A 21,692-nucleotide genomic window follows, 5' to 3' on the forward strand; every position below is an offset into this window, starting at 1 on the left:
AAAGGAAAGAGGGAAAGAGAGAGAGAGAGAGAAAACACACTTCTAGGCATTCCTCTCTCCACCTCCCATCTTGACAAAGAAACACCTGGGTTACAGATGCAGGCTATAGGGCTTCATGTGGGTTCTAGGGATGTGAACACGGGTTCATTTGCACAGCAGGTGTGTGGCCCACCAAACCATCTTCCTGGCCCATCTATGACTTTTAAAAAATGAACTTGATCTAGGCAGCATTGGTGCATGCCTTTAATCCCAGCACTTGGGAGTCAGAGGCAGGTCGATCTCTGTGAGTCTAAGGCCAGTCTGGTTTACAGAGTGAGTTTCAGGATAGGCAGGGCCACACAGAGAAACCCTGTCTCAAAAAACCAAACCAAATCAAATCAAACCAAACCAAACTCCAAAAACCAACCAATCAAACTAGATTAGGTGTGATCTTTTGTAAATAACAAAACCTAAACAAATGTGGTACTAAAAAGTACTTTAAAAAATTGCTTCTTTAAATGAAAAGCAAGGTATTAGACAATTTTTAAAAACTGTCTCATGTTTGTTATTTTAAGTTTATAAACTCAACGATTATAAATCATCAAACTAAACCAGAACAATTCCTTAAAGTAAAAATACCTGTTTGGCAGGATTGAAGACTCAATTTAAATCAATATTTCTCAACTGTGACCAATTTTGCCTAAGAAAACATCTGGCAGTGTCTGAGTCTTGGGGTGTCACTGCTGGGAGGCGCTGCTGACTCTGAGAGAAAGGAGCACCCCACAGTTGGACAGAGCACTCCACAGGGTGAGCTGGTGCGTCTCAAAAAGCGAGAATTATGTTTGCTGGCTGCTTCCAGCAGTTTTTCTTGTCTGTAACTTTCAGTTTCTCTGTACTTGGATTTGGGTCTCTTTGGGCTTATCTAGACTACATTCGGTAAACTTGAACATATAGACTTGCTAAACTTGTCATTTGCTGAATTTGGGATATTTTCTTGCAATTATCCTCAAATATTTATTACGGTATCACACTTTTCCTCTTTCAGAAATGCTGACGTTATAAACGTTGGATGGGAAAATTCAGGAGATCTGTTTATGTAACCTCTATTACTTTTTGGCTTTCTAGCCTCCCCCTTTTAGTCTGATAGAGTCAGGAGCCTAGCCTAGCCTGTTTCATCTATTTCTTCCACTCAGGCTGAATGTCCAAGACCAAAACTGGTGTTTGCTAAGCATGGATAACAGCTGATCGACCAGGGAGGGTAGTTTCTCTCTCCATAAAGACGTTTATGGGGTTGCGGTACCCGTTGCACAAAGTCTGTTACTCAGGAGTACGGAGCCACAAAGAAAGTGGGAATAGCAGCCACTGGAGCTACACATTCCTGTCTCCGCTCTGTTTCTGGTTCACAGTAGAAGCGTCATCTATAGGTCTGTGTTGGTGTCTGGTACCTGCTCACAGGCTCCTTGCTGTCAGGCATCTAGGCTGGAAGATTCTGAAGGGGAAAAATACAGGAAACACTGCCGATCTGGCAGATCTCTCAAGTCTGACCTTTCATCTGCCTCCTACTACTTAGTCTTGAGACTGCACTGTGTTTAGGTTTTATGGACGCACTTAGTGGGAGAGACGCTGTGGACTGTGCTGACTCCGTTCCCCGGGAGCCTGTATTTACCTTTTGATCTCATCCTTTCCTGTTGGCGAGCACGGGTATTTACCTGCTGTATCATTTAGGCTTTTGCCGTGTAACAAGGGCCTCAAAGCTCAGCAGCACAAGACTGCATTTCACTTAGCTCAGGGGGCTTTGAGTCAACTGGGGAATTGCTCTGTTCCAGGCTGGTGTTCTCCCTTGCGTCTGTGGTCCGCTGGCAGTTGGATGATGTAAGATGCTCTAATTCATATGTCTAGTAGCTGGCTAGCTGTCACTTAGCGTGTCTGTCTCCTTTCATGTGGTCTCACTCACCCAGATGGTTGGTTGACTAGGCCTTGGTTCCATGCTCGTCTCAGGGTTCCAGCCGTATCCTGAGAGGGTGAACTTCAGCGCTTTCAACAATCTGATTGATTCATATTCCCCACCGCCCCAAGCGCCACCGCCTAAAGCCAGGATGGGGAGCAGGGTGTGTGTGTGGAGGGGGGGGAGACTGCTGACAGCAGACACAGGCAGAACATCACTGGGGCCAGTTCTGCGTACAGTATATCACGGCCAAGTGTGGCTGAGAAAGCATGGTATTCATTTAACATGGGTACTTCAGTGCTCTTTCCAGTAACATCTTCACTGCAGAGAAAATGGTAGGGTTGTCGCTTCCCTCCGGCTGTCTCCGGCAGTCCTTCCTCTGTGACGTTTTGACATTTCAGGTCATACCCCAGACCCAGTCTGTGTTCTTTCTTTTTGGCAATAAGGATATATTAACACACTTGTAGGACTCAGCCACCACTAAGAGTACCGCTAAGATAACATTATAAAATGCACACTCCTTCTGTTCTCAGATCGAATTATATTTTTAATTCAGTTTCCCCAGGGTGTTGTTTATAGAATCCTCTCTTCTTTCTGCAAATTCTTTGATCTCAACAGACATCCCAGCACATGGGATCACTTCCACGGGCACAGAGAACCTGGAACTGAGAATCCCATAGCATCGTGTTCTCCTCCTACCAAGGGGACTGCCTGCAGCCATGACAACTGTGACATCTGCTCTGCTAAGACTCCCCTGCTGACGGCCAATCATCCCGTCTGTCCTTTGGGTCCTTATCTGATAGAGTTATATTTGTTTTCTCCCAGCCCAGCCTTTGGAGTGTGTCTCTTTTTCCCAACACCGTGTGTGTGTGTGTGTGTGTGTGTGTGTATTCAGGTTCTTGTGAAGGTCAGGGCTCAACCTCAGGAGCCAACCACCTTGTTTTCTGAGACAGAATTTCTCATAGATTTGAAGAAGGCTAGGCTGGCTCGTCAGTGGTTCCCAGGGTTACATGTGCTTCCATGTCTCCAACACTGAACAGGCATGGCACCCAACATTTTTACATGGGTTGTAGGGGAGTCAAATTCAAATAGTCATGCTTGCATAGCAAGTGCATTATCAACCAAGCTCTCTCCTCAGCCTGGCTTTCCTTTTTCCTGTGGTTCCTTCTCTTGGATACTTTGACGAGTTTAAGAAGACAGACAGAAAGACCAAAGCAAGAAACTCACACATGCACACAAAACCAAAACCTTTCCTGGCCCCATACTCTTGTTTAAATAGCAACGTGCCTTCATCCTTTCTCTTCCTCTTTACAGGCACGTCTCTGGACGGTACTATCCGTACTTTCTGCTGCGATTTGTCACAGCCAGTGGTCCATGGAAGACAAGACTACCTGTTTCAGTGACAAAGACAATCAGTCTCTGGGCTGGCCCTGCTCTCTGAAGGGGACGATTTCCCAGCACGCCAAGGTGTTGTTTAAATGTGGCCCTGAAAATCCTCCATGGTGCTAACACACCCCGAGTTTCACGTTGTGTGGATGACATTGATTGCTTGTTTCTAATACAGATGTTAAGTTTGTATCCATTACTGTAATCACTCAAGAAATATCTGTTGGGCATGTAGCATGTACACCACCAATTACCGTGAACAATGCAAAAGTCCTTGCAAATGAAGCAGAGACACAGACAAGTAAATGTGAAACATATCAGAAAGGGACTCAGTCTGTCTGTCTGTCTATCTATCGTTTATCTATCATCTCTCTCTCTCTATCTATCATCTATCTATCTCTCTATCTATCTATCAATCTATCATCTATCCATCATTTATCTATTATCTATAATCTATCTATCATGTATATCTATCTATCTATCTATCTATCTATCTATCTATCTATCTATCTATCTATCATCTATCCATCATTTATCTATTATCTATAATCTATCACGTATATCCATCTATCAATCAATCTATCGTCTATCTATTTATCTGTCATCAGAACTAGGGGTCTAGACCTTCCTCTGGGTGAGGCAGGAGTCTCTGAAAGGTTTGGAGCGAGAATAACAGGAAATACCTGAACTCAGAAGGATCATTCTAGTTTCTGTGTTCCTGGCTCTCCTTGCCTCTACCCAACTGCTTTCTCAGTCAGAAGACCTCATTTCATTCCTCACCCTAATAATGAAAATTCAAAGTGTACATTTCAACAGGCAAGTGTCTCTTCTATGGACAATACTAGGGGACAAACTGTCTCCTGCATATATTGCTCTCCCCATCTCATTAGACACTAAACATTGGTATGACCTGGACCACATTGTTTCCCTTAAGGTTTTCGTTTCTAAAGTAATTATTACTCTGGGCATCTCCTTTACCCAGTATATACATTCATGCACAGAATCTAAAAGTCAAAGAGTCCCAGACAGAAGAAAAGTATCCTAGAGAAACCTCAACAACTTCTCAGATGTTTCTAGGCAACTATTCTCAAGGTAATTAATTATTGGTTCCACTACTGATGTCTGGGCACTGGTACCAAAGCAGCACACCATATGGAGAAAGCTTTCAACAGTGCTGACTTCAGCTGGATTTTTAAACCATTATGTAATGCATTTTCAAGGAGACACACTCGAATTGTAGGCTTGACTCCCCCTAAGACTTTGATGAAGCCTCTGAACAGATGGCAAATTGCTTGTCTGTAGCTGCTCACCTGCTAAACCTCCAGCCAGGTGAGTCACACTCCTCTTGCTGTTGCTAGGCGACAAGGCAACTATAGGAAGCCAAGAGAAACAGCACCAACCACTGCCATTCATAGAGCATGTACTAGGGCCAGCCATCTTGGTGTGTAATTCACAAAAACCAATGGAAAATATTTCATAGAAAGACTTTAGGAGATTCTGCCATTATAAGAAACAACAGTCCAGTTATGATTTACTTCTAGAAAAAAACCGAACTACCCATAAGGATGCTAAGACTCAAGAGAGCCAGAGGTTAATGCTGGCTTGGGCTTTTCTTACTCGTATCAATAATTAAGCTGCCCCTGCGGCCACCAGAACACCATTTAATTCTTCTGCTACAGTGCACTAAAATGCCCTGGAAAGGTTCTTGCTATATTATTTACGAATGTTGCGTAAGCACACTAACTCATGTCTGGTTGCTCTCTGCTAATAAAAAAAAGACAAGCCAAAGATCAGTCCGTTTACTTTGCAGGGAACGTATAATTGGATAAGTCAGAGTCATGGCTGCCACCGCACCAGAACCTCAAAAGGATAAGAAGGGCGTCTGTGCTGCGAAAGTCTGCGGCTGCCCTTGACCTGGCAATTCCTTCTGATTATGCAACCTAAGTTGAGTATCACTGGTACCAGAGAGACTCAAATGTCCAGTGACAGGAAAAGGCTGGAGCCATGCACACAGTGACGCATACCAGGAGGCCATCAAGGTCCTCATCTGAGGGGTCGTATCCAGGTGTGAGAAATGCTAATGTTGTACAGGAAAAGGGCAGGTGGCCAAACTACAGGTGGCAATTGTATCTCAATTTAAAAAAAATATGCAACATGCAAATAAGTGTAACCCATATATACAATTGTGAAATATATATAGGTACATAGCATAAAATGTTTGTATAGTACACATAGGAACATACACATCAATATTCAAAAGATGAAAAATCATTAACTGATTGTGTTAAATTGGGTAATTAAAATGTTGTTAGTGTCTCCTGCATTTCTATAAGGAAATTACTGTTATTTTTAATTTACCAATAATATATTTATATTTTTGTTATATATTTTATTATAAAGTATTGTTATATTTTTAAAAAATAAGACTATGAAATGGGTTGGCAGTTTTCATATTCAATACTTCAAAATGTATAGGTTTTTAAAAATATCTGTTTGTGCGCATGGTGTGTGTGTGTGTGTGTGTGAGCTGTCGCATACAAGCTATAGTGAGCATATGGAAGTCAGAGGGCCAATGTGTAGGAGTTCTCATTCCACCATGTAGGTTCTGGGGACTCAACTCTGTTTCTTTATTAGGTTGTGAGCCTACCCTTTAACAGCTGAGCCACGTCTCAAGCCCCGAACTCGGTTTCATCAGCCTGAGCAGCAAGCACCTTTATCTGCTGGGCCGTCCTACTTTTTTCTCAAAACGAGGTCAGAACCTTAGAGGTTGGCAGTACACCAGTGGTTTGTATGTATCTTTATGTTTTTAATTAACTTCAACTAAAACATCTGTTTGGACAAGTAACGGACTTTAAACGTTCCCTTTGGCACGGTGGCTTTATCCCCGTGAAATGTCTCTGTCCTTCATACTGAAGCATATAAATAGATACCGCTTACTTTGTCAGAAGCAAAATGAAAGAAGGACTATGTATCTTAGCCGTCATGTCTCCCCCTGTCAGATTAAGTCACACAATCCGCCATGGCCAAACTTGGCTAAGGATTCAGATCTCCGAGTCTGAATCTGATAACCCATGTGCTTAGGCCAGAGGAGGGCCATTCTCAGCGACCTGAGGCCAGTCTCCAGCGGCTTTAGGGTGGATGACTGACATATTTGCTGCCTCCATCCACAGATAGCTTTAGTCAGGCTTTAAAAAAAAAGTCATTTTTCATTACATCTGGTCTCCGATGAGTCCATGTGCGCTATAGCGCATGCTCACTCTCCCCACCCTTCCTCCCCATACCCATCAACCTCTGCGATTCCCTGCAGTCCCTCCTGCACATTCAGGTCCTTTTTGTGACCCACTGAGTTCAACCATGTGCTGGAGCATGGGTTTAGAACTGCCCTTTGGAGCCTGGTAGGCCCACCCATGGGTACCCGACTGAAGACAGGGACTCTTCCGCCCCTAGAATCCAGTAGCCCATTGTTGAGCAGGGAGTGGTAGAGCTTTGCAATCCTTCCCCAGTCCAGGACTAACAACAGGCCCAGTCTACAGCAATATCAGCAGCAGTGGGATAATGACTACAGGGGTGTCTTATACAGGCAACTACAGCTGGCGCTGTGTGTCCATGAGTACGACAGCTTTGTCCCCTCAGAAGTCGCTGTTATACAGAAGTCTTCTCCCGACTCTGGCTCTTACAATATTTCTGTCCTGCCTCACGTTATGTTCCCAGAGCCTCGGGAGGGGCAGTGATGGTGTTTGTGTTTCATTTAGAGCTGAGTACTCCGGCATCAACTAATTAGTCTCTGTACTTGGACCAGCTGTGAATCTCTGTCTTCGCCATCCACAAGAGAGGCTTCTCCCATGAGAGCTGGGAGTGGTGGTTTCAGTAGCCCTCCCACCCCCCCAGGTTCTAGGACTAGTGCTATCTAGCTACCCGGGGCATCTCCCTTTTTTTCTTCCTTTTTTGTTTTTTAAACTTATACTTTGTAATTAGCTCACACAGCGCTAGATTTTTGATATAATTGTGGGTTTTGACTAGCCCTCTCCTACTGCAGTCTCATCTTCCTCAGCCCCAACCCCCTGGCCTGCTGAAACCTTCCTGCCCCTAGTGCTCATCCCTAAAGCATTCCCCAGTCCAATATCCCTGTCCTAGCTTCCTGGATTCAGAAGGCACTTCAGGTTGGTTACAGAAATCTAAATGGTCAAAATGAGGATGCCCACATGAGAGGTACTACATGGCATTTGTCTTTCTGCTCCTGGTTCACGTCATGGAATATATACATTTTTCCAGTTCCATCCACTTATTTGCAAATTTCATTTGCCCGTTTGCATATGAAAAAAATTCTATCGGGGCTGGAGAGATGGCTCAGCGGTTAAGAGCACTGACTACTCTTCCAGAGGTCCTGAGTTCAATTCCCAGAAACCACACAGTGGCTCACAACCATCTGTAATGGGATCAGATGCCCTCTTTTGGTGTGTCTGAAGACAGCTACAGTGCACTCATAAATAAAAAAATAAATAAAACCTTTAAAAATTTTTCTATCATATGCATGTACTGCATTTTTATTATTCATTCTTCAGTCAATAGACACCAAGCCTAGCTCCATCCCTAGTATTGTTAATAGAGCAGCAATAACTATGGGTGAGCATGTGCCTCTGTGTTAGCATACAGAGAACTCTGGTCTCCCAGTGTATGCTCAGGGGCTCAGGGGTGGACTACAGCCAAACCAAAACCTAATCTCAAAAGTGTTTGACCATTCTCATAAAACAACCAATTATCACCCCTCCACCCAGCTAACCAAGAAAGTCGGGAGTAGCTACAAACCATCTCACACCTATGAGCAAAGACAGAGTGCGTAGAAAGCATTTCTCTTCGGCTCACATCCCTGAGCACACTCTTCCGTCACCCCAAAATGTGGCTTTTAGATAGTATCTGTCCTCTCTAGGAGTTGTGAGGTTCTATGAGCTGGGGCACAGAAGTTGGTGCTCTTTATATCAGGTTCATATAGAACTGCTTCTATATCCACTTCTGAGTCAAGTCCACGTGCAAGGACTTTTACAACTGCTCCGATCTAATGAGGAATTAGGTCCCTACCACTCGGCATTGAATTGGGAATTCTTACAGAGTCTTCTTGGTAATCATATCCATTTGGATATAAAAGCATTCCTGCAATTACCTGCTCCAAACTCTTGATTTGACAGAACAGTTTGGATAAAAGGCTTCTGCCTCTGATTATGTTTAAGAGGCCAGTGCTATCAAGCACACAGCGTTGGTACAGAGCTCTATAAAGACAGGAGATGGTCTGAAAAATGAGGACACCCCAAACTCTCTCCCAAAGGAGCACACACCAAAGGTGCCCGAATTATTCTAAAGGCCACTTCAGGCTCACTGTAATGATTTCATTTTGATAAGAGAATAGGCTACTAAGTCGGTGTAGCACTGTAACATCGGGAAAACAGCTGGAGAACTGGAAACTTGTTGCCTAAGAAAGAAAAAGCCAGATGTGGTGGTGCGGGTCTGTAATCACAGCACCAGAGAGGCCGAGAGGAGAGAATCGCACCCTGAGACAGCCCTGGCTCCCCAGCAAGACCGAAACAAACACAAGACACAACAGCTCAAAAGTAAGCCGAAAAGAGAAGTCTAGCAGTCCAAGGACCTGAGATTGGGACTTCAGCGTGGCGTCCACGACTGCGGTTGGGCTGTGTTGGGTTTGCATGTTAGTGGGCTGACAGTTCCTCAGTCAGCTTTGTCTCTGTGGTTGTAATGACCGAGCCTCTCCAGCTCATCAGCCATCATTGAGAGAGAAGGCTGTATATAGCACCTCCACTCAACAACCAAGTTTGTAGGCATCTACGGCATAGACCGTAAGCCTCGGCATCTAAGTGAGTAATGGATTCTGATAGCAAACAAGCTGGCGTGTGTCCGCTTGCGTTTTTATTTACCGTGCATTCACCAGATTCATCTTTATAAAAATTAGGATTTCATTTCCTCAACTACTCGGAATATTGGCTGTGGGCTGTTAGAACTCACATCTGGTCCCTCCCTGGGAATCGCCCTGGAGAACTCCCTTCCGTGGAAGGGAGCAGTTGCCTTTCCTAAGAGCACTCCAAGTTCAAGGGCTCCAAACCCTAAAACCCAAGGCTCCCCGCTTGGATAAGAGACAACTTCAGGGGATCTCCAAGCCTCAGGGCTCACAGAGCTTCAGGCTTTCCCTCTGGTCAACTTGCTCTGTTCAGTCTCAGGAAGAGTAGAGACAGGGCATTCTCTTGAATGTGAAGAACAATCACCCAAGATCACAACACTAGGAAGTAGAAGAGCCAAATGCAGGTGACTAGGCCACTACCATCCTTGTTTCTACAGCTTCGTTAAGTCCTTTGTCCCTTGTCATGAGAGGTCTCTCCTTATTTAGCCCATCTTAGCCTCTACCCATCACCCGTTCTAATCCTATGAACCGCAGTCCAGTCCCAGCAAACTCAGCATTTCCCATACACACGTGTTCCTGCAGGCCCTAGGAAGGCCCCGTGTCTTTCCTTGCCTCTTATTTGGAGCCTTTTCTGTCTCCTAGGCTAAATGAAGATCTCCAACCTCCAGGCTCCCGCAGTGGGCTACACGTCTCTTTAGCTTAGGACTGCGTGATTATTATAACGTGTTCCTTGGGAGTAGAGACACGTCAGCTTTGCCGGCCTCACGGCTTACAGACGTTTTGTTCGGTGGATAAATAAATGAGGAGCTAGCCTTGTAAGACCTGGCTGAATCCTCGTCAAGGCCCCCATGTTGGGGGTAGTAGTGTCCAAACGTGGATTTGCTGCAACTTTCCTGAGAGCAGTCTTTTTCCATCTTTGCAGCGTGATGCCTAGCACTTGGACTACTACTGCACATGCTCACAGATATAACCACACTACAAACACAGAGGGGGCTCGTGGAGGAGCAAGACTATTCCTTCACTTCCCTGGCTCAGTTGAAACACACACTCTCTCTCTCTCTCTCTCTCTGTCTCTCTCCATATATATATATATATATATATATATATATATATATATATATACATACACACACATATTCAACACACACACACACACAGAGCTCTTCTATTTAAAATGTTATTTCTCTGCCTAGTCTTAGATCCAACGCAGAAAGTTCTCCTTTGTTGAAAACACTTCTCTCTCCCCCTCTCTCTATTTAACACAGCATACAGTGTCTTAGAACTCGCCAAATTCCATTTCTAGGTCAGAAATCACATCTACTGTGGCTACATCAAGCACAGCTGAGCTGCCTTCCAGCTGGCCTCTGTGACACTGTCCCCTTGTTTTAAGAGGCCCCTTTGAAACATAAAGCCTGAATCGATGGGTTGCACACCCCCTTCTCTGAAGCTAAAAAAGTTATGGAAGAAAGGCCTGGTTATCAGACTAGGCAGGGAACACCATTCTAACATGAAGCTGAGAAGGTCTGTGGAGATCCATGCTCTCAACATAGAAACTGAAAGCCAGGCAAGGAGACTTCATACAGGAAATGTTCCAATTCTGTTATTGTCCTCAACTGAAATGTCTATAAACAACGAAAGTACTCGCTGCGGGCTGGCTGAAGCCAACGGCCGCATGAAGACTTAGAAGCCCGGGTTTTGCTGTTTTGCTTTGTTTTGTTTGTTTGTTTGTTTGTTTCTGTAAATGGATTCAGGAAGGAGGAAGCTTTCTAACATATTAGAATTCTAACATATTAGAAACTGAATTTTCTGGGCCCTGTGGAACTTGTTTTCCCCACTTCAGTCTCGAATAGCCTCTGAGGTTGGGCTTTAAGGAGACATTGTGATAACATTTTCCTGGGAGGACCACACGTGATGTGTTTTACAAGCCTGGTCACGTGTGAGCCAGGAAAGAAGCACATGAGGCCCTCCTGTCTAGGTGTGGGGGGTCAGAGGAAACAAAGGTGAAATTGCAGATACTTAAAAATATTATTTTAATTAAATGTGTGTGTGTGTGTGTGTGTGTGTGTGTTTGTATATGGGTATGAGTGTGGGTACTTATGGAGGGCAGAAGCCTCAGATCCCCCAGGAGCTAGAGTTACAGACAGTCGCAGGCTGCCCAACCTAGGTACCAGAAACAAACTTGGATCCTCTGAGTATAAGCTAACTTGTGCAAGCTCTTAACCATTGACCTATTTCTCTAGCACCCTGCAGGTACCCATCACCGAAATATTTCTTTTGCTCATGTTCTTCAGGTAAAATATTCATTAATTTTCTGAATATAAGTAGGATAATCATGTATACATTAAAACATACATGCACATATGTGCACACACATACACACCACAAGCCTACAAGTGTAGATACACATGCTCAGGTTTTACCCTCTAACTTGTGTCCTTAGGACAGTTGCGCCTTTAATTCTCTTCTCTTAGGTGGCTGGGGCCAGGTGGTTATCTGGAAGCACACCATGGCAGGGTGTGTGGAGCCTACCTTTTTAAACATCCGGGTGGAATCCTCACTTATCTGCATGAACCGCATGATGACATTGTTCAGATAGATGTCACTCAAGGTGGCGTGGTCTTTGCTCTCTCTTCTCACTTGGTTCAGGAGCAAATACCAGCAGTTCACTGGAGACAACAGGTTCTGGTCTTTCCTGAGAGATAAAGAAGGACAGAGTTACCACCAGAGAGACAGACAGAGAGAGAGAGAGAGAGAGAGAGAGAGAGAGAGAGAGAGGACTCCTCATGCAGGTGGAGAAGCCATGGCAGATGTGGCTGCCCTGCCACTGTCGTTGTGGTCTGAGTGTTTCTTAGATCAGGGCACGCTACAGCCTGCAGGGATCCTGCAACTTACCAGGCCTGGAAAGAAAACTTGGCTCAAAAACCCTGGTACAGCCTCCCAGCCTCTGACCAGGGCCCCAGGAGCCCAACCCAGACAGTCCTTAGGCAGCCCCCAGGTTTAGCACCCTGCTAAGGAAAGCACTTGTGTTTACATGAAAATCTATTGGCTACTGTCTCACACACAGACCTGTCTGCCGCAGCTCACAAAGTCTGCTTTGAGTGTTCAGCCTACTGCTGGAAAAGAAATTTGGCTAGGCATGCTTGCCACAGAATACAAATTGAAGGGTTATTTATTAATCCCTGGATGCATAGACTCCAGCCTCCAAAAACCATTCCTGGAGAACCCAAGCTTTATGGTATTGTCTCGAGGCCTATGAATGGAAACAAAGGTTTGCAGACTCTTGGCATATCACACGTCCTAATGAAATTCACAGAGCCATCTCAGATTCATAAATGATCCTGGTTTATTCTAGATGATAAAACCAAATGAACTACAAAGTCACACAAACTTAGACATATATGCACACATATTCAAAGAACAATGCCATCCCGACACGGCGAGCAACTAAATTGTTACTGCTTGAAAACAGAAATTAAAAGTACAATTTTTTGTTGTTGACTATAAAAAACTAACCCATGAAATAGCAATGTGGCAGTGTTTGTGCTTAACCTGGGCAAAGGACGTAATCAGATGTAGGGTTTTNTTNATTTNTNTTTTTTTTTTTTTTTTTTTTTTTTGGTTTTTTTGAGACAGGATTTCTCTGTAAAGCCCTGACTGTCCTGGAACTCACTTTGTAGACCAGTCTGGCCTCAAACTCAGAAATCCACCTGCCTCTGCCTGCAGGGAGTGCAGGGATTAAAGGCGTGGGCTACCACGCCCGGCTAATTGATCTTCTTTTTAATTTGCATGAGTACATGAGAGGGGGAGAGACAGGAGAGCACGTGTGACGTGGCACTGGTGTTGAGGTCTGAGGTTAACCTCCAATGGGAGCCCTTGCCTTCCACATCGTGTGAATAGGGGCCCTCACTACTTATCTCTGTGGCCTTTAAACTAATAAGGATTCTCACGTCTTTGCTTCCCGTCTTCTTGCAGGAGTGCAGGGTTTACAGATACTTGTGTGCTACTATGCACAGGTTCCAGGATCAGGATTCAGGACACTAGGTTGGCCCAGCAAGCCCTTTATTCGCTGAGCCAACTCTTCCAGCAAGATGGACTGCTTTTATTATTCATAAACATTTACGACTGAACATTAACTCAGGGGAAACAAAATGGAAGTCACGCCTTTCTATCATTGGGTCGCTCAGATTCTACATTTCATATTGCACTGAACCTGGGCAGTTGAGGCAGGAAAGCCAAGAGTTTAAGGCTGGACTGGGCTATGCAGCACATTCAAGGATGCCTTATAATAAGGTCCCTGTGTCAAAAACAAATACAAAGAAAATATTTACCATCCTAAAGACCTAAATAGAGTTACAATCTGTGTCTAAAAGGAAAAGAAAGCAAGATTACAACCAGAAAGGGGCCCAGAAAGAAACCTCCTTGCACCCTATGATTCTAGCCCTGAACTGGGACATTTTTTTCTGAACCATCAAGAAGGAATGTTGTGCAACACAGCAGATGCATAGAGCCTTTCAATTGACATCCTCTGTTTAGTCAACCCCATAAGCAATTGCTATGTGTTCATCTAAACTAGGCTTATCTTCTGTCCTGAAGGAGCTCACCAATGCCTTGAGCATATTTTATGCATCTTCGTGTTCTCAGTGTCCACTCAGATGAAAGCATCAAATGGTATTTCATCAATTGGATAAGACACATTATTATCGTTGCCTTGCTATTAGCACCAACCGTAATATCAATAATAATATGGTAATAATAGCAGCTATCATTTACTAAGAAGTAGTGAACAGGTTGAGGCTGGGGACTTCAAGCCTTGGAGATATAGGTGGGCAATCCCAGCAATTTGGGAGGCTGAGGCAGGAAGACGACCAAATCCCAAGCCAGCCTGGATAACTTGGAGAGAGCCTGTCTCAAATTTGCATCATTATTAATGAAAGGTTGGGGGGGGGGCTCCTGCTCTAGGTTCTCATCTCAGCTCCGACTTTCTTTTCTGTGTGGCCATGGGACACCAGTGCTAACCTCTCTGTGCTTCAGACCCTTTGTACAATGGATAAATAGCATAACCTGTCTTATGAGGTCATTACGAAGATGACTTGAGTTCCGATCTGTGTTTGAATGTTTGCCATCATGCCTCAGGCGCATAGTAAGTGCTGAGCATATAAAGTTAGCTCTTTTTATCTGGTAGGCTTGCTCTAATCAAGACTTCACGTTAACTCTATTTAGTCCTTACCACAGCCACTCACTGTGTCTTGACTGTCAACAAGAGAGCTCTAAAGCCTACCAAAGATTGGTTAAGGACCAAAGTGAGTATCAGAGTGAGTCTTTGTGTGGGAGGCTAATCTAAGCCTTGCTCTTTTTATTTGCAGTAGCGACTTTTAGGCTGAGGACTGTTTGCACAGATACTGTCCCCAAAACGGTGTAAAAGCAGGATCCAAGGTCTAGCTTCGATGAGCGCGAGCATGATTCTGCTAAAGACTCATTTGTCTAGGAAAACAAGAAAGGCTATGCACATGCGTGTTTCACATGCGCAAGCCATACACCAGTTACAGCAAAGACTTTGCCAATTACGGTCATGAGCTTTCTGGTAGAAAAACCAAAGCTCAGAGAAGGTATGTAGCACAGTCATGCAGTAGTCATTATTCAGACCCAGGTCTGGCTGGCTTGTTAATGAAGCTAGGTTTTGAGTTTCTGATCCATTTATAATCCATTTCTACATTCAGCTCTACATTCAGTCAGGAAGAATGCTCAAGTCAAAGGCAATTTGGAGCTGCATGCATAAATATTTAATTGCATTTAGTTGAAGGGGCACATGCCCATGGGGGTCAGTCAGAGAACAATCTTCCGTAGTTTATTTTCTTTCCACCATGTGAGTTCTGGGAATTGAACTCAGGTTACCAGGCTTGACCTCCACCTGCTAGGACCTCTTGCTAACCTGGCTACTCTCCTTTTGAACAGGGCTTCAAGGTCATGGAAAGGTTTGAAGTGGAACTTCAAGGTTGCCGAGAAGAAAGAGGCTCGGTTCTCAGTAGCACCCCCAATCCCCAGGCTGAGCAGGCAGGTCTCTTTGTTGCCCCTGTGTGGGAGGGTAGGCGGGTTTTATTTCCTCTACCACTGGGGTGGGCTATCCTCTGGAACCGGAGGACAACGAGGAGAGGCCTACAATGGAAACCTTGTCTTCATCTTTCTTTATCTTTATAAATCTTCATCCTGTGGAGACCTCATTGCCACCTGCTCTTCTGTAGGATTAAGGGATGGCACCTTTGTGAATACGCAGACCTTCACTTTTCTTGTCCTTTCTCTTTTGACTATGGAAGCATCCCTCGCCTCCCTAGGAATCCAGGTGTATCACCAGCGCATCAGTTACATTGTAACCATCACTTCTGGGATGCTTATGGCGCCACTGTTGCCAGATTCCCTGGCCCCCTGAGCTTTCTGAAACATAAGGCCATATTTCCTTTCATTTTACGATCTCTCCATCTGGGTATCTGCCCCTCCCTCTAGGGTGGCTAAGACCACAAGGCCACAAATCATGAGAGCCCCTTGGTGTTCTCCCTTCCTGGTTATCTTCCGGTAGCTGACAACCTTGCCTGTCACTTGAATGAAGGTGTGGTCAGGTCAACTTAAAATGCTGCAAAGATTCCTACGTCTGCAGGACAACGGCCAAACTGCCCACAAAGACATGTAAGAGTCTGTGGTGTGCTCCAATTAATGCCTGTGGCCATGCTGTACCCCCAATGACAGCGTACTCTCAAAGAACTACTATTTTACAAACCTGGGTATGCAACCCCTCCCTTCTGGCTCTTAACCACGAGGCTCCCTTCTTCAGTCCCCTTTCATAGTCAGCTTGTCAGTATGTGCCTACTTACAGGTCACTCTTCTTAGGGCTAGGGAGATGGCTCAGGTGGTAGTGCCTGCCTTGTAGGCACAAGCGTGTGAATTTGAGCCATGGACCCCAACATTGAGGAGGTGGAGAGAGGTGGGTAACATCTGAGGTTTTCTGGTCTCTGTAGTAGGTGCACAGCATGTCTGTGCACTATTACACACATACATGCATTCATTCTCATTTTCTTTCCCCTCTCTCCCTCTCCCCCCCCCCTCTCACACACACACACACCTTCTCTACCTCCATTACAGACCATGCTTCGGCCTCCTCTGTCCGTGGTACCCGGGCTTGCCCCTTGCCCTTGTTTGCATACGTATGTTCGGATTTCCTGCTTGTCTCTGTGACCCTGGGATTTACATTATAAAGTAAGTCTCTTGAACAGATCACCTGTATGTTCTTTCTAATCTAATGAAGTACATTAATGTTAAAGATTAGCCATGCTCACCCATAAGTTCTTACTGAAAGTCTTTGCTTTAAAAAGTTTTGATTATAATTAACTGCAAATATGTTGGGTGAAGGTGGGGCATGGTCCCCAGGAACATGAAACCCAAACAGAAGTTATTGCTGATTTTCATACAAAAGTCATTAACGAGTGCTGCAGGCCTATAATCCTGGTACTTGGCAGGCAGGCAGGGCCGTCATAAGTACCAAGCTAGCCTAGGCTACAGAGAGAGACCTAGTTTTAAGAAATGGAAAAAAATTAAAGAGGAGGAGTAAGAGGAGGAAAAAGGTGTGTGTGGCGGGGAAGAAGATGAGGAGGAGAAATCTTGAGGCCTTTGTCTAAAACAACTGCTTTAACTTTACCCTTTCAAATGTCCACTATGGCTGATATCAGCTCCTTTTCTGTAGTTGCTAATTTTATAAACATTGGTTTAAAATACAAACATTTTTTTGGTTTTTCGAGACAGGGTTTCTCTGTATAGCCCTGGCTGTCCTGGAACTCACTTTGTAGACCAGGCTGGCCTCGAACTCAGAAATCCACCTGCCTCTGCCTCCCAAGTGCTGGCAAACTTATGTCTATGTAGCATAAGTGGGAATGGCGAAAGGCTGTTAGATTTATGGGGACATGTTTGCCAATAACTTCATAAACAAAGGAGGAAATGTCTAGAGCCAAAGAGATCTGGAGAAAAGACAAGGTAGCCATGGCCTTGGAAAGGTGAATCTGAATCAGGACTCGCTCCATCTGCCAGTCTGTCTGTCTGTCTGTCTCTCTATGCATCCATCCTTCCTTCACTACCTCCTTCCTTCCGTTCCTCTCCCTCCCTCCCCTACCCCTACCTGTATCCCCGGTATTGAACCAATAGCTCGAGTCTTCCTCCTCCCTCTTTATTTCCCCCTCCCCTGTCTCCCCATCTGACCCCAAGTATTGAACCTATGACCCCATGCATGTTAGCCAAGCTCTCAGCCCCTAGAGCAATGCCCACAGCTGGAAACAGCCTTTCTTACTTGAACTGTTGATGGTCCTTAGTGCTCCTTGTTTTGGCCATGAACCTTTCTGCCAGCTTCTCCAGGTTCCGAGAATATTCCGTCTCGATTTCCGCTTTTTTCCGGAAGAAATCTTGTAGGTCCTGGAGCAGCTGAACTCGCATCTCTGTCTGCTGCTCCAGGCATTTTTGTTGTTCTACCAGCTGGGCTCGGATTTCTGAGGAAAGACAAGAATTCCCCCGGTGATGTCATGGAAGTGACCAAGATGCACACACAGGCAAGGCATGCAGAGTGGCTCCTGTCACACGAGTGGCCCTGTCGATGGCCTCTGCTGGAGTCCTGCACCCAGGTTGGTTTTTACTTTTATGTTATAGCCATTTATTCACCATAGTTTTGTGTGTGCATGCATGTGGACACATGTGCATGACAGAGTGGGTGCAGAAACCAGGGATAACCTGTAGGAGTTGGTTCTGTCCCTCCTCCATGTAAGTCTAAGAGATTGAACACAGATTGCCAGCTTGGTGGAAGCACCTTTTTTTTTTGTGTGTGTGTGTGTGTTTTATTTATTTTTATTTTTTATTTTTTTAATTTTTAATATTTTTTATTACATATTTTCCTCAATTACATATCCAATGCTATCCCAAAAGTCCCCCATAGCGCCCCCCACTTCCCTACCCACCCATTCCCATTCTTTTGGCCCTGGCATTCCCCTATATTGGGGCATATAAAGTTTGCAAGTCCAATGGGCCTCTCTTTCCATTGATGGCCGACTAGGNCATCTTTCGATACATATGCAGCTAGGGACAAGAGCTCCGGGGTTCTGGTTAGTACATCATGTTGTTCCAACAATAGGGTTGCAGATCCCTTTAGCTCCTTGGGTACTTTCTCTAGCTTCTCCATTGGGAGCCCTGTGATACATCCAATAGCTGACTGTGANCATCCACTCCTGTGTTTGCTAGGCCCCGGCATGGTGGAAGCACCTTTATCCACTGGTCCTTGGTTGCTTTATTTTAAAACATCTGCTGACCTTCTTTTTTAAAAAATGATATGGGGCTGAGGGAAATATATAGCAAATCTGAATAGAAACATGTCTCACACTTGCAGTGCCGCAAACACACATTGAGTCATGAGAGAAAGAAATTACAGCCTTTCAGATAATTCCCAGTGCTGGGGCGCTGTTGGCATCAGAGTGCATTATAAAATGTTCAGTGGCGTTTTACATTGGCTTTCCCTTTTGAGCTTGCATAGATAGAAAAGAAATGGGCACCATCTCTTCCAGACGTCGGAGTCGTGAGGCGTTTGTCAGTTGGCACACGCAGAGACTGACATCTGGCAATTTTATTTAGGGCATACACTCCTCATTTGTAAAACACTTAGCTTCAGGGTTTATAGACATGCCGGACCTAAAAATAACTCCTTTCTATATCCAAATAATCCATTCATAACCAGGCAAGCCCACAGACTCCAACTTAGGATTCTATTCACAACACCAAGGCTGCTCTCTCAGCCTTGGCTTGATACACATTGTTCAAACTGACACCTTTACCGACACACACAATCCTGGGATGCCTTTGACCGTTTCAATACATTAGAAGCATGGGGAATGTGCATCTGTGGATTCAGAGAAAACACAAAGCAAACACAGAGCAGGCAGAACTCTCTGTAAGAGCCTGCTGCAGAGACGCTGTGTTTGGAAAACAAGTCATACGAAGCACACACGGCTGTTCCGTGGCCTAAGGCTAACTTCCAAAGACAAGAGGAGTGTTCTCAGCGGAGAAGCTCAGTGCTCCTCTGGCCACAATGTTCGCACGTTGCCCCAAAAGAGGCCAGCAGCCTAACTCAGCGGGGACAGAGGAATCCTGTCCCAAGAGCACTTTCTTCTATTCCTAGTAGGATCCCTTCCAGACAGAGTGGATGGCAGATTGTATCCCCTTGGTTAAACTCATTAACGGTTGGTTAAGGCGTGGGTGCAGGAGCAGGTCAGGAAACTTGCTGACTTGACTAATACTGAGTTATAATAATATTTACTCCTTCACCACCTTGCCTTAAAAAGAGTAAATTTGGGCGTAAAAGCAAAGCAAGCAGTTTAAGAAGCAGTTGGTCAGTGCGGTTCTCCCTGGGGTCCCTGTCTCTGCTTTGTGAGTCTGACCAATGCAACACTTTGTGTTATCTTCCCTCATGTTCAGTGGCTTTGAGCAGTTGCCTAAAGCCCCAGCTACAGCTTGGCAGAGAAGCCTGAAGAGGTCTGTCCTGAGATCTGCTATGCTCCAGGCAATGCTGCTTCTGGGGTCCCTTGGCAAAAGCAAGGAGGTGGACCTCAGGTTCCCTCTGGGCTGAGGGATCCTGTTCCCAACCTCAAGGAAATGTGGCTGTCACTGGAGAAAATGCATCACCAACAGACTTTTAACTACAAGGAAGGGCATCTGGCTCACAGTCGATCAAAGGAAGTGGTTTCCAATGTAGTATTATAATCAGCATGGCTGCCAAACATTTTCTCCTAAAAATACATAGTTATTTCTGTTTTATGAAGAAAGAAAGAAAAAAAAACCCAAAGATTCGGGTATTTCTCATTCAGGAATTCCAGTAAATCTTTTGCGATGAAGTGATATTTTTTAGCAAATCCTGCTGTGCTAAGAGAAAATGAGTCTATTACCGTAGAAGGACCAACTGGTCTACCCCACCCCCACTTCCTCTCACCTTGTTATCCAATAAGAAATAAAAGTAGCTTCACTACACATCTCATCAGTTACCCAACAGCTGTATGGGCTTTCTTCAACCGGGGAGAAATAATCAAAACTCCTAGAAAAACCGTGAGCCTTAGTTCTGTACCAAGGAATACGGGCTCCTTCCCAACCCCAGATTCTAGGGTGGTCCATTAAGGCCCTTCCTAGCAGCTGTCTCTGCTCAGTCTTGATGGGGATCATTATTTCCAGACGCAAGGGTCATTTTAATATAGCTGAGCACATCCTTGTTGAGCTTGAATCTTAGGTTAGGCCGAGTCCCAAGCTCTGAGCAGCTTCAGCTGGTTGGACACAGGAGTCTTACAGTGCTAAAGGCCGTTTGTAACAAAGGGAGGGAGGACTGTGGACTATAAAGGTGTGGGAGACACGATGCCTCGAATAATAAAGAAGATGATAGGAAGTATAGCTATACCCAGCTGGAAGTAGAAGGACACCAAGTCCCACATGGTGCAAGGTGTGCTTGCAAATCATACACTGGACAGGGCATTTGTATGCAGCTGATGCAAAGAACTCTTCTAACTCAACAATAAGACAAAAAAAATACAACGTACAACATAGGCAAAGGACCTTAGTCAGTGTTCCTCCCAGGATGTTGAAAAAGTGGGCCAACGGACTCTTAAAACCTGTTAAATATTATCAGCTACCGGGAGATGAAAACCGAAAGCAGAGCAGATGCCCTGATACCAACAGGGAGAGCAAAGGGTGTTTGAGAGGGGATGGAAAAACCAGAATCCTAATATGCTGCTGTCCGAAGTTTTAATATTCTCAGTGGCACTGCAGAATATCCTGGCACTTCCTTAAAGGGTTAAACACAATTACCAGATTAGTCAGCATTTCTACTTCAGGATATATAGAATAAGAAGTGAAAATATATTTCCATACAAAGCCAGGTACATGAGTGTGTATGGCAGTACTGCTAGCAAAGGGGGGATGTGGAGATAAACCTATCAATAACCAAAGAGGGCAGAGCGTGGCACAGTTCTACAGTGGAATTCTGAACCTCCAGAGTGTAAACTTACTGCAGGCCAGCAGGCAGAGTGCTTGCCTGTCACGCACGAAGCCATGGGTTTGAGCTCCAGCATCACACACACTGAGTGGTAGCACAAATCTGTTCTCCCAGGACTCAGGAAGTAGAGGGAGGAGGAGCCAGGAGACAAGGTCATCCAAGGTCATCCTCAGCTATACAGCAAGTTTGAAGCTAGTCTGGATCACCCGAGACCCTGTCTCAAAAAAGAACCAACCACAGATCTATAAGCTTACTGTTCCATTCATGTGAATGGAACATTCTGGGATGGGATCTCTCATGGAGGCAGAAGGTAGCTGTGTTTTGCTGGGCGGGGGGGGGGGGGGGGGGAATGGAAGACTAGAGCGTCATAGGAAGTGGCTGCTGTTGGATTTGGGTTTTTGGGGGATGATAAAAATGACTAGAGC

The 21,692-nt window shown here is 45.0% G+C and overlaps 1 protein-coding gene across 2 annotated transcripts in view; it reads right to left on the reverse strand.

Annotated features, from left to right (window-relative positions):
- Srgap1 (SLIT-ROBO Rho GTPase activating protein 1) overlaps positions 1–21,692 on the reverse strand; it is a 267,065-nt gene that overhangs the window by 127,747 nt on the left and 117,626 nt on the right. For both annotated transcript variants that reach the window (XM_021173834.2, XM_021173833.2), the window contains exons 2-3: positions 17,542–17,737; positions 11,745–11,907 (exon numbers count right to left, since the gene is read on the reverse strand). In XM_021173834.2, the coding sequence (XP_021029493.1) occupies positions 11,745–11,907; positions 17,542–17,737 (359 nt within the window). The remainder of the gene's footprint in view (positions 1–11,744; positions 11,908–17,541; positions 17,738–21,692) is intronic.

The sequence above is a fragment of the Mus caroli genome, chromosome 10 (genome assembly GCF_900094665.2).
Source record: "Mus caroli chromosome 10, CAROLI_EIJ_v1.1, whole genome shotgun sequence".
NCBI lineage: Eukaryota > Metazoa > Chordata > Mammalia > Rodentia > Muridae > Mus > Mus caroli.